The sequence below is a fragment of the Antennarius striatus genome, chromosome 18 (assembly GCF_040054535.1).
Source record: "Antennarius striatus isolate MH-2024 chromosome 18, ASM4005453v1, whole genome shotgun sequence".
Taxonomy (NCBI): domain Eukaryota; kingdom Metazoa; phylum Chordata; class Actinopteri; order Lophiiformes; family Antennariidae; genus Antennarius; species Antennarius striatus.
In genome coordinates, this window is record NC_090793.1 from 1188156 (window position 1) to 1200719 (window position 12564).

General features: G+C 47.5%; 1 protein-coding gene across 1 annotated transcript; it reads left to right on the forward strand.

Moving 5' to 3' along the window:
- Positions 1 to 1562: 1562 nt before the first annotated feature.
- Positions 1563 to 7551, forward strand: LOC137612379 (T cell receptor alpha chain MC.7.G5-like; the record flags this gene model as incomplete). The annotated part of the gene is made up of 4 exons (XM_068340874.1): positions 1563 to 1605; positions 1696 to 2029; positions 2849 to 2883; positions 7262 to 7551. Coding segments are annotated over exons 1-4 (702 nt in total), but the record flags the coding sequence as incomplete, so codon positions are not given.
- Between the last annotated feature and the right edge of the window lie 5013 nt (positions 7552 to 12564).

The window sequence follows — 12564 nt, forward strand, 5'->3', positions numbered from 1 at the left end:
CATCATCTACCTGGTGAATCACGTTTACGCTCACCTGGACAAGGTAGAAAACACCATGAGAGTCATGTTTATTGACCTCTCTAGTCCTTTGAACACAATCCAGAAGACTTTTCTCTTCTAGGTGAGAAGTTGACGACTGTGCAGGTTTACCATCCTCTAGTGTTCTGGATTGTTGACCGCCTCACTTCCAGACAACAGTTTGTGTTGAAGTCTGTGTGTCTGACAGTGTGGTCAGCAACTCTGGGGCCCCAAAAGGGCCGGGTCTGTCTCCTTTCCTCTTTACACCACTGACTTTAGCTACTACACAGAGACCTGTCATCTCCAGAAGTTTCCTGATGACAGTGGTGGTTGGAAGTATCAATAAAGGTAATGAGACAGAGTGTTATTTGTCCTTATGGAAGTCCAGAGTTGCCCTTTTGTTTCCCTTCACTTTCCACTAATTGCCTTGACTGGGTTAGGAACACATAGTCAGCTGAAGCTGGAAGGGTCTTGACTTTGCAGAAGCAGGAACAAATAACTGAATTGAGACAAAATCATGGTCTGAAGCTGAGCTTTGCTGATCTACCTTTTTTGAACTACCAATTATAATATGGATAATTTTAGTGTTTTTACTTTTTCTCCCCATACTTTCTGAAACAGCGAAACTGTAACAAAAGCAATTTCATCTTCAGCGATCAATAAGTCTTTTAACTTCCCAAATAAACAACAACACAACTCCATCTTTCACAAAATGACATTCCTTGTCTGTCCACCAGGAGGAAGTTACTGAACAAAGGAACAATACAAACCTGAAATCAGACAGAGAGACTGAAGGAGGAGCTAAACGGTTCCTGACCAATAGGGGAACTTCCATAGTCAGTACAATTTAATAGACAAACCTGAAACATGAGTTTCATTCAACATGCTGTCACTGCATCACTGTGTGTCCTCTCTACTGCTTCTCTACATTATAACAGGTATGGAGATCATGTAGCATGAAGACAGTTCATTTCATTACATCTGAATGTCCATCATTGATTCCAGAGTTCTTGTGTCTTTAGGTTTCAGCTGTGAAGAACTCACTCCAGTCCAGAAAGAACAGTCCGATTCAGAAGACACACCTGTTACTCTGTCCTACAAATACCACAAACCTGCTGATAATTATGATTTTTTCTTCTGGTATCGACAATATCCAGGAAAACCACCAGAGTTCCTCATCTCCCACCGGGGAACACAAAATAAATCCCAGTCCAGACTGTTAGCTGCAGTGAGTGTAGATCAAACCCAGATGGATCTGCAGATCTCCTCTGCTGCAGTGACAGACTCTGCTCTGTTCTACTGTGCTGTGAGGCCCACAGTGACAGCAAACCCACAGTCTCTGTACAAAAACACAAGCTGCTGGAAACCTTCATTCACTCTGATGAACTTACCCCTGACCTCCAGCAGGGGGCGACATTATCCAGTAGGAGGTGGACTAATTCTGCACTGTGTCAATAAGAACTGCTGCTGACAAGAGAACAATTGTCAGTGTGAATGTGGAACATCAGCTAGTTCCTCCTGATCATTAAAACCTGCTGGTAGAGATGGAGCATTGGCTGTGGATGATTCTAGCTGCTCTCTTCTTTGGTGAGACACAAATCACGTCATTTAAAACCCTTTCACACCATAAAGGTCTTCATTGATTTCTATCTTCCTCTATTTTTTCTTTTGCTCCAGAATGTAAAGGAGAAGACAAAGTGATCCAGACAACAGGAGATGTCATTGCTCCTGAAGGAGCTTCAGTCACACTCGACTGTAAATATTTCTCCAGCGACACACGTCCAAACCTGCTTTGGTACAAACAGGATGGAAACAACGGCCCCAAATTCATGCTGAGTCGCTATAAACTGGATGAAGGAAACACAGAAGCTGAGTTCAGAGAGAGATTTTCATCCAGACTGAATTCCTCCTCAAGATCAGTTCCTCTGAAGATCCAGAACCTCCAGCCGTCTGACTCTGCTGTGTACTACTGTGTTCTGAGGCCCACAGTGACAGGAAACACCAGAACTCTGTACAAAAACCTGTTGAAGCACAGACAACAGCATCCTCCACAACATCCACTAGAGGGAGTCACACACTGTTAAACTTCACTGATCTGTCCACGTCAGCTGTGGTTCATTGTTAAAAAGTGGGATTTCAAATCATGTGTTGACTCTATGTATCCTTCTACCCCGTTAAGATTTTGTACTATTGGTGGGGCAGCTTTAAAAATTCATTGTTAGTCTTTCTTTCAAGTAGTAATGTGAGTCTGAACAATGACATATTAGATGCTGGAGTCAGTTTAGACGTCTTCATTGTCAGAAGGCTGCTGTCCCAGACGGGGTGAATCCCAGTGTGCTTACATCCTGTACCTCTCAGCTATGTTTAGTCCTACAACATGTCTTCAGCATGAGACTGAGACTACAGAGTGTCCCTGTAATCTGGAAGACATCTTCCCAGGGACCTGTACCAAAATACACAAAGGCCAAGTGGAGCTAATCATTATAGACCTGTATCGCTGACCTCCCACAATCATGAAGACCCTTCACAGAGTTGTCCAGAAGTTCCTCCGGCTCCTGGTCCAACCTCTAATGGATCCTCTGACATTCGCCTAACATTGGATGCAATCATCTACCTGGTGAATCATGTTTACGCTCATCTGGACAAGGTAGAAAACACCATGAGAGTCATGTTTATTGACCTCTCTAGTCCTTTGAACACAATCCAGAAGACTTTTCTCTTCTAGGTGAGAATTTGACGACTGTGCAGATTTACCATCCTCTAGTGTTCTGGATTGTTAACCGCCTCACTTCCAGACAACAGTTTGTGTTGAAGTCTGTGTGTCTGACAGTGTGGTCAGCAACTCTGGGGCCCCAAAAGGGCCAGGTCTGTCTCCTTTCCTCTTTACACCACTGACTTTAGCTACTACACAGAGACCTGTCATCTCCAGAAGTTTCCTGATGGTGGTTGGATGTATCAATAAAGGTAATGAGACAGAGTGTTATTTGTCCTCATGATGGTCCAGAGTTGCCCTTTTTTTACCCTTCACTTTCCACTAATTGCCTTGACTGGGTTAGGAACACATAGTCAGCTGAAGCTGGAAGGGTCTTGAATTTGCAGAAGCAGGAACAAATAACTGAATTGAGAGAAAATCATGGTCTGAAGTTGAGCTTTGATGATCTACCTTTTTTGATCTACCAATTATAATATACATAATTGTAGTGTTTTTACTTTTCTCCCTATGCTTTCTGAAGCAGCGAAACTGTCACAAAAGCATTTTTGTCTTCAGCGATCAATAAGTCTTTTAACTTCTTGTTCTCTTCTGCGCATGCGCGAGCAGGCTGCAGTTTCCTCTGCTCAGAGCGAGTTTGTTTGCATAATTTTGCATGTTTTTCTATGTTTCTGCGTGTATTTTTCTAACGTTAAATTATATAATGTATAGTAATATGCTGGTGTACTCCAGGGAGGAGTTGATGTCTCTGAGGGTCAAAGGAGACCCCGCAACACGCGATCTCATCCCCGCTGAGCTCCAACGGAGATATCGAGGATGCCGAGCGGGTCGAGTTGAAAGGACTAGACTAACGACTAGAGCCGCTAACCGGAGGAGAGTCAAGCCCTCCGTCCCCTCCGTCATCACGGGGAACGTGAACTCTCTACCCAACAAGTTGGACGAACTGACGGCGCTGTGCAGGACTGATCATCGCTACCGGGAGACCAGCTTGTTGGTGTTCTCAGAGACGTGGCTAACTGGTGACGTGCCGGACGCTAACGTCCGACTAACCGGCTTCTCCTCCGTCCGAGCGGACCGGGACACGAACACCACCGGTAAGAAGAAAGGAGGTGGATTAATCATCTACACCAACGATAGATGGTGCCATCCGGGACATGTGACGGTGAAATCAACACTGTGTAACCGCGACCTGGAGCTAACAGCTGTTAGCATCAGACCCTACTACCCGGCGCGTGAATTCTCACACGTCATCGTCCTCGCCGTCTACATCCCTCCACGTGCGGACCCTGAGACGGCACGCGAGACCATCTGTGGGACCACCTCTGCTCTACGGACCCGGCACCCGGAGGCGCTCATCATTATCACCGGTGACTTTAATCATGTAACCTTGGACTCATCTCTCCCCACAATGGTCCAGTGTGTAGACTGTCCCACACGGAAGAACAGAACCATCGATCTGTTCTACACTAATGCTAAGGAGGCATACACCGCCACCCCCCTCCCTCCACTAGGTAAATCAGACCATAACCTAGTGTACCTACAGCCCACCTACATCCCGCTGGTGAAACGGCTGCCAGCAACAACACGACAGGTCAGGAGGTGGTCCCCGGAAGCAGAGGAGATGCTGAGGAACTGCTTCCAGACCACCGACTGGGATGTTATTGTGGGCTCACATGGGGAGGACATTGAGGGGGCAGCTCAGTGTTTTACAGACTACATGAACTTCTGTGTGGACACCGTGGCCCCTGTCAGGACAATCAGGTGTTACCCCAACAACAAACCATGGGTAACCAAGGAAGTCAAGGCTGTCCTGAACAGGAAGAAGCGGGCGTTCAGGAGCAAGAACGAGGAGGAGATGAGGAAGGCCCAGAAGGAAGTGAGACTCTGCCTGAGGGAGGCCAAGGAGGCGTACAGGAGGAAGCTGGAGAAGCAGCTGGGGCGCAACCAAGTGCGGGAGGTCTGGAATGGGATGAGAACCATCACCGGACACGGGAAAGGGCGCAGCACTGTGGAGGGGAATATTGAACGAGCGAATGAACTTAACAGCTTTTTCAATCGGTTCAGCTCCCCCACCACTCCCGGCTCCTCGTACCAGGCCTCTCCTGGCCTACAGACCTCTCCTGGCCTACAGGCCTCTCCTGGCCCTACAGACCGCTCCACTGATGCTCCCTCCTCCTGTCCTTCCTCTCCTTCCACCCCCACTTCTCCCGAGCCCACTCCAAGAACTGCGAAGCTCAACGGCCCCACCTCAACCACTGGACTTCCAACCTCGCCACAACCTCCTGCTCCCACCACGACCGAGACCATCATCACTGCAGACCTGGTGACGACAACGCTGAGGAGGCTCCGTCCCTACAAGGCGGCTGGACCAGATAAGGTCTCCCCAAGACTCCTCCGAGCCTGTGCTTCGGAACTAGGGGACCCCCTGCAACAATTGTTCAACCTCAGTCTGCGGCTGGGGAGGGTCCCGTCACTGTGGAAGACCTCCTGCATTGTCCCTGTACCCAAGAAAGGACGCCCTACTGAGCTCAACGACCACCGACCGGTCGCTCTTACCTCCCACGTAATGAAGACCCTAGAGCGACTGGTCCTGGAGCTCATGCGTCCACAGGTGCAGGGTGCTATGGACCCTCTCCAGTTTGCCTATCAGGCCAAGGTTGGGGTTGACGATGCTGTCATGTACCTCCTCCACCGCACACTCTCCTACCTGGACGCCGGGGGCTGTGCCGTCAGAGTGCTCTTCTTCGACTTTTCGAGTGCCTTCAACACCATCCAGCCCCAGCTCCTGCAGGATAAACTGACCTCCATGGCTGTGGACCCCTACCTCGTGAGCTGGATTACGGACTACCTAACGGACAGACCCCAGTACGTCCGTATGGGGGACTGTTTGTCTTCTATGGTGACCAGCAGCACGGGGGCGCCACAGGGGACCGTTCTGTCCCCCATTCTCTTCACCCTCTACACATCAGACTTCAAGCACAACTCGGATACATGCCACATACAGAAGTACTCCGATGACACAGCGATAGTGGCATGTATCCGGGAGGGTGATGAGGGGGGGTACAGGGCATTGGTGGCTGACTTCGTGGAGTGGTGCCAACAGAACCAGCTCCAGCTCAACGTCTCCAAGACTAAGGAGATGGTTCTGGATTTCCGGCGGGCACCTCCCTCTCCACAGCCAGTGATCATCAAAGGCAGTGAGGTGGAGGTGGTAGAAAACTATAAGTACCTGGGACTGCAGCTAGACAGCAGACTGGACTGGTCACTCAACTCCAACTGTGTGTACAAGAAGGGGCAGAGCAGGATGTACTTCCTAAGGAGGCTGGCCTTCTTCAACATCTGTCCTAAGCTCCTTCTCATGTTCTATCAGTCCGTAGTCTCCAGTGTGCTGTCATACGCCATTGTGTGTTGGGGTGGGGGGGCCAGGAAAAGAGATATGGACCGTCTGAACAGACTCATCCGCAGAGCGGGCTCAGTGGTCGGGCTGAGCCTGGACTCTGTGGAGACAGTTCTGGAGAGCAGGACCATGTCTAAAATTAAGGCCATCATGAACAACACCAGGCACCCCCTACACACCACCTTCTCCCAGCAGAGAAGCACCTTCAGCGGCAGACTGCTGTCACACAGCGCCTCCACAGAGAGGCTGAGGTCCTCCTTCGTGCCCCGTGCCATCAGGGGGTACAATGACTCTCTCAGGAGGAGCGGGGGGGAGGTGGCGAGGTCAGCACGGGGTTGAATATGGATTTAATTTAATTTAATTTAAATTTAATTTTATACTGTTGTATATATATATATATATATATATATATATATAATTTATTTATTTTTTATACTGTTTTATATTTTAATTCAATTTTATCCTGTTTAGATTTTATTTTATACTGTTTATATTTTAATACTGTAATATTTTTAAATTTTATACTGTTTATATTTTAGTTATAGTTTAGTATATAAGTCCTGTTAGTGCTGCATGTGTCTGTCTGTTAGTGTAATGTGTGTCTTGTGGTATGTCCTGTGATGTCAATGTTTCCTTTTCTCCTGGTGTTTATCCAGTATTATTTGTTAAGTAATGCCTGAGCAGTGGATATATGCAATTTCCTCCGGGATTAATAAAGTATCTATCTATCTATCTATCTATCTATCTATCTATCTATCTATCTATCTATCTATCTATCTATCTATTCTCAAATAAGCAATAACAACACAACTCCATCTTTCACAAAATGACATTCCTTGTCTGTCCACCAGGAGGAAGTTACTGAACAAAAGAACAATACAAACCTGAAATCAGACAGAGAAACTGAAGGAGGAGCTAAGCGGTTCCTGACCAATAGGGGAACTTCCATAGTCAGTACAATTTAATAGACAAACCAGAAACATGAGCTTCATTCAACATGCTGTCACTGCATCACTGTGTGTCCTCTCTACTGCTTCTCTACATTATAACAGGTATGGAGATCATGCAGCATGAAGACAGTTCATTTCATTACATCTGAATGTCCATCATTGATTCCAGAGTTCTTGTGTCTTTAGGTTTCAGCTGTGAAGAACTCACTCCAGTCCAGAAAGAACAGTCCGGTTCAGAAGACACAACTGTTACTCTGTCCTACAAATACCACAAACCAGCAACTGGTGCTGATGTTTTCTTCTGGTATCAACAATATCCAGGAAAACCACCAGAGTTCCTCATGTCTCACTTGGGAACACAAAATAAATCCCAGTCCAGACTGTTAGCTGCAGTGAGTGTAGATCAAACCCAGATGGATCTGCAGATCTCCTCTGCTGCAGTGACAGACTCTGCTCTGTTCTACTGTGCTGTGAGGCCCACAGTGACAGCAAACCCACAGTCTCTGTACAAAAACACAAGCTGCTGGAAACCTTCATTCACTCTGATCAACTTACCCCTGACCTCCACCAGGGGGCGACATTATCCAGTAGGAGGTGGACTAATTCTGCACTGTGTCAATAAGAACTGCTGCTGACAAGAGAACAATTGTCAGTGTGAATGTGGAACATCAGCTAGTTCCTCCTGATCATTAAAACCTGCTGGTAGAGATGGAGCATTGGCTGTGGATGATTCTAGCTGCTCTCTTCTTTGGTGAGACACAAATCACGTCATTTAGGACCCTTTCACACCATAAAGGTCTTTATTGATTCATCTCTTCCTCTGTTTTTTTCTTTCACTCCAGAATGTAAAGGAGAAGACAAAGTGATCCAGACAACAGGAGATGTCATTGCTCCTGAAGGAGGTTCAGTCACACTCGACTGTAAATATTTCACCAGCACCTCAGGTCCAAACCTGCTTTGGTACAAACAGGATGGAAACAACGGCCCCAAATTCATGCTGAGTCGCTATAAACTGGATGAAGGAAACACAGAAGCTGAGTTCAGAGAGATATTCATCCAGACTGAATTCCTCCTCAAGATCAGTTCCTCTGAAGATCCAGAACCTCCAGCCGTCTGACTCTGCTGTGTACTACTGTGTTCTGAGGCCACAGTGACAGGAAACACCAGAACTCTGTACAAAAACCTGTTGAAGCACAGACAACAGCATCCTCCACAACATCCACCAGAGGGAGTCACACACTGTTAAACGTCACTGATCTGTCCACGTCAGCTGTGGTTCATTGTTTAAACACTTGAATCATGTGTTGACTCTATCTATTTTTCTACCCCGTTAAGATTTTGTACTTTTTTTAGGACAGCTTTAAAAATTCATTGTTAGTCTTTCTTTCAATTAGAAAAGTGAGTCCAGAACAATGATGTATTAGATGCTGGAGTCAGTTTAGACGTCTTCATTGTCAGAAGGCTGCTGTCCCAGACGGGGTGAATCCCAGTGTGCTTACATCCTGTACCTCTCAGCTATGTTTAGTCCTACAACATGTCTTCAGCATGAGACTGAGACTACAGAGTGTCCCTGTAATCTGGAAGACATCTTCCCTGGTACCTGTACGAAATACACCACGGCCAAGTGGAGCTATGGATTATAGACCTGTAGCACTGACCTCCCTCATCATGAAGAACCTCGACAGAGTCGTCCGGAAGATCGTCCGTCCCCTGGTCCAACCATTAATAGATTCTCTGACATTTGCCGAACAATGGATGCCATCATCTACCTGGTGAACCATGTCTATTGTCACCTGGACAAGGTAGAAAACCACATGAGAGTCATGTTCATTGACTTCTCTAGTGCTTTGAACACCATCGAGATTACTTTTGTCCTCTAGGTGAGAAGTTGACGACTGTGTCCTGGATTGTTAACCGCCTCACTTCCAGACAACAGTGTGTGTTTATGTTTCAAGTTTCAAGTTTATTCATTCTTATGTAGCCCAGATTCACAAACTATGTCTCAAAGGGCTTTACAATCTAAACATGGATGATATCCCTCTGACCTTTGTGCGCTACGAGCAATACGACCCTCACATCGGATAAGGAACAACTCCCCCCAAAACCCTTTTAACAGGGGAAAAAATGGATGGGAGAAACCTCAGGAAGACTGTAGAGGAGGGACCCCTCTTCCAGGAGTGGAAAGGCGAAGCAATAGATATGACATGTACAGATTAACAACACAGTATTAATAACCATGATAGTAACAATAATAAATGTATAACAAAGGCATGCTGATCCATCCAGTAGAGAGTCACCACCAGCCGATGAAGCACACAGAGGTCACCGATTGCCGAGGATCCACCACTCTGAGGACAGACCAGACAGTGCCTAAGTCATTGATTTAAAAAAAGTTATAGTTTAAGGTTACTCTGGCAAAACCCCAAAACCACAGCAGAACCAAATGAGGCAGAACCAGCACTCCCCTAGTGGATGGTGAAACAGGACCACTGTACAGCTTGTGCTATCGCCAGCCATGGAAGCAGACAGAGGTAGCCGACTGCCGATGATCCACCACACAAGGGCCTGTGAGAAAGAACAGGAGAAGGAGGGAGAGAGACAGAGAGAGCAGGGGCAAGAGTGGTGCTAGAGGGACCAGAATAGCAGAGGATTAATGGGAGGCAGGGGCCTAACTAAGAAATCCTACGGCTCGTCGGCAGGACTAGGCTAAACCTAAACATTGAGACTGCACCCCCACCCCCGATATTACTTATATGTTAGGTCGAACAGATATGTTTTGAGTCTAGATTTAAAGACATTTACAGATTCAGACTGTCTAATACTTATAGGGAGGTTATTCCACAAGAAAGGGGCACGATAGGAGAAGGCCCTCTGGCCAGCTGACTTCTTTTTAACTCTAGGAACACACAAGAGACCTGTATTCTGAGAGCGGAGAGCCCTAGTCGGCGTGTAAGGTTGAACCAGATCAGACAGATAGGTTGGAGCAGGACCATTAAGGCTTTTGTATGTTAATAAGAGTACCTTAACATCGGATCTAACATGAATCAGGAGCCAATGTAATGCAGCTAATACTGAGGTGATGTGGTCAAATTTCCTAGTTTTAGTTAATATTCTTGCTGCTGTGTTCTGAACCATCTGAAGGCCCCTAGTTCTAGACCGAGGCAACCCCGATAACAAAACATTACAATAGTCAAGTCTAGAGGACACAAAGGCATGAATCAAAATCTCTGCATCAGCCATGGGTAGAGAGGACCTAATTTTGGAAATATTACGTAGATGAAAGAAGGCGATCTTTGTCACCTCTTTAATATGCTTGTCAAAGGCAAGAGTTGAATCTAACCTTACTCAAAGATTCTTGACTGTTGAACTATGGGTTATAAAACAGTGCAATGTCTGTGTGTCCGACAGTGTGGTCAGCAACTCTGGAGCCCCAAAAGGGCCAGGTCTTTCTCCTTTCCTCTTTACACCACTGACTTTAGCTACTACACAGAGACCTGTCATCTCCAGAAGATTCCTGATGACAGTGGTGGTTGGATGTATCAATGAAGGTAATGAGACAGAGTGTTATTTGTCCTTATGGAAGTCCAGAGTTGCCCTTTTGTTTCCCTTCACTTTCCACTAATTGCTTTGACTGGGTCAGGAACACATAGTCAGCTGCAGCTGGAAGGGTCTTGACTTTGCTAGAGCAGGAACAAATAACTGAATTGAGAAAAAAATCATGGTCTGAAGTTGAACTTTGCTGATCTACCTTTTTGATCTACCAATTATAATATGGATAATTTCTAGTGTTTTTACTTTTTGTCTGAACAAAAGTAAAAATACTAGAACATGGCTCACTGACAGCGTCCCGGACTGTGCCATTCTACTGGACCAGCTAACGTGCTACCGGGCTGACAGAGTGCTCGTCGAGGGGGGGAAGACCTGTGGCGGGGGATTCTGTGTTTACATCAGGGATGCTTGGTGCCACGACGCTGCTGTGGTTTGCTCACACTGCTCTCCTCTGGTGGAGCTCATGATCATCAGATGCCGGCCATTCTACCTGCCTAGGGACTTTTCTGCCATATTGCTGGTGGCAGTATACATCCTTCCCACCTCCAGCAACAACAGGAGTGAGGCACTGAATGATCTCTACCATCTCATCAGTGAGCAGCAGACAGCTCACCCAGATGCCTTCATCATTCTGGTGGGGGACTTCAACCACGCAAACCCCAAGAGTGTGTTTCCAAAATTACCTAGACATATCAACTTTGCCACCAGAGGAGCTAACATCCTGGACAATGTCTACACAACACATTAAGATGCCTACAAGGCCTGCGCCCTCCCCCACCTTGGGGCGTCAGACCACACCACTGTTATGCTAACGCCCGCATACAGACCGCTGGTTAGAGTCGTTAAACCTGTGAAAAGTCAGATACGGGTGTGTCCTGATGGGTCGTCACAGGCACTCCAGGACTGGTTCTCAACCATAGACTGGAGTGTATTCAAAGACACAGCCACCCACAACAACACCACAGACCTCCAGGAGTACACGGAGACCGTCACTCCATACATGAGGAAATGCATGGATGATGTCACGGTCACCAGAACGATCTCCGTTCGAGCCAACCAGAAGCCTGGGCTGACAGGCGAAGACCACAGGCTCCTGAGGGCACGGAACGCAGCCTTCAGAGCTGGGGACGAGGTGGGCCTAAGGACAGCTAGGACCTGTCATGAGGCATCCGACTGGCCAAGAGACAGTACTCCAGGAGGATCGCCACCCACTTCAGCGACAGCAGAGACACCAGGAACCTGTGGCGGGGGATTCAGTCCATTACGGACTACAAGCCCCTTCCGCAGTCCTGCGACAGCTCCACCACTCTGCTGAATCAGCTGAATGACTTCTTTGCGCGCCTTGAGGCGGACAACGGCATCCCAGCACAGAAGGCTCCACCCCCTCCTGGCGACCAGGTGTTGACGCTTACTCCGGACAGCGTGAGGCAAGTCCTCAGAAGGACCAATGCAAGGAAAGCCCCAGGTCCTGACAACATTCCTGGTCGTGTCCTGAGAGACTACTGATGAGCTCACAGGTGTCTTCACAGACATCTTCAACATCTCCCTGAGCCAGGCTGTTGTCCCCACCTGCCTCAAAGCCACCACCATCATCCCAGTCCCAAAGAAGTCGCCCCCACCCGGCTTCAATGACTACCGCCCAGTTGCACTCACTCCCATCCTCATGAAGTGCTTTGGGCGGCTAGTCATGCAGCACATCAAGTCTGCCCTCCCTTCAACCCTGGACCCTTTTCAGTTTGCTTACCGGTCTAACTGCTCGACTGATGACGCCATCTTCACTGCACTACACCCAACCTTCACCCTACTGGAGACCAAAGTCTCACACCCCAGAACGCTGTTCATGGACTTCAGCTCAGCATTCAACACAATCGTCCCCCAGCAGCTCATCCACAAACTGGACCAGCTCGGACTCAACACCTCCATACACAACTGGCTGCTGG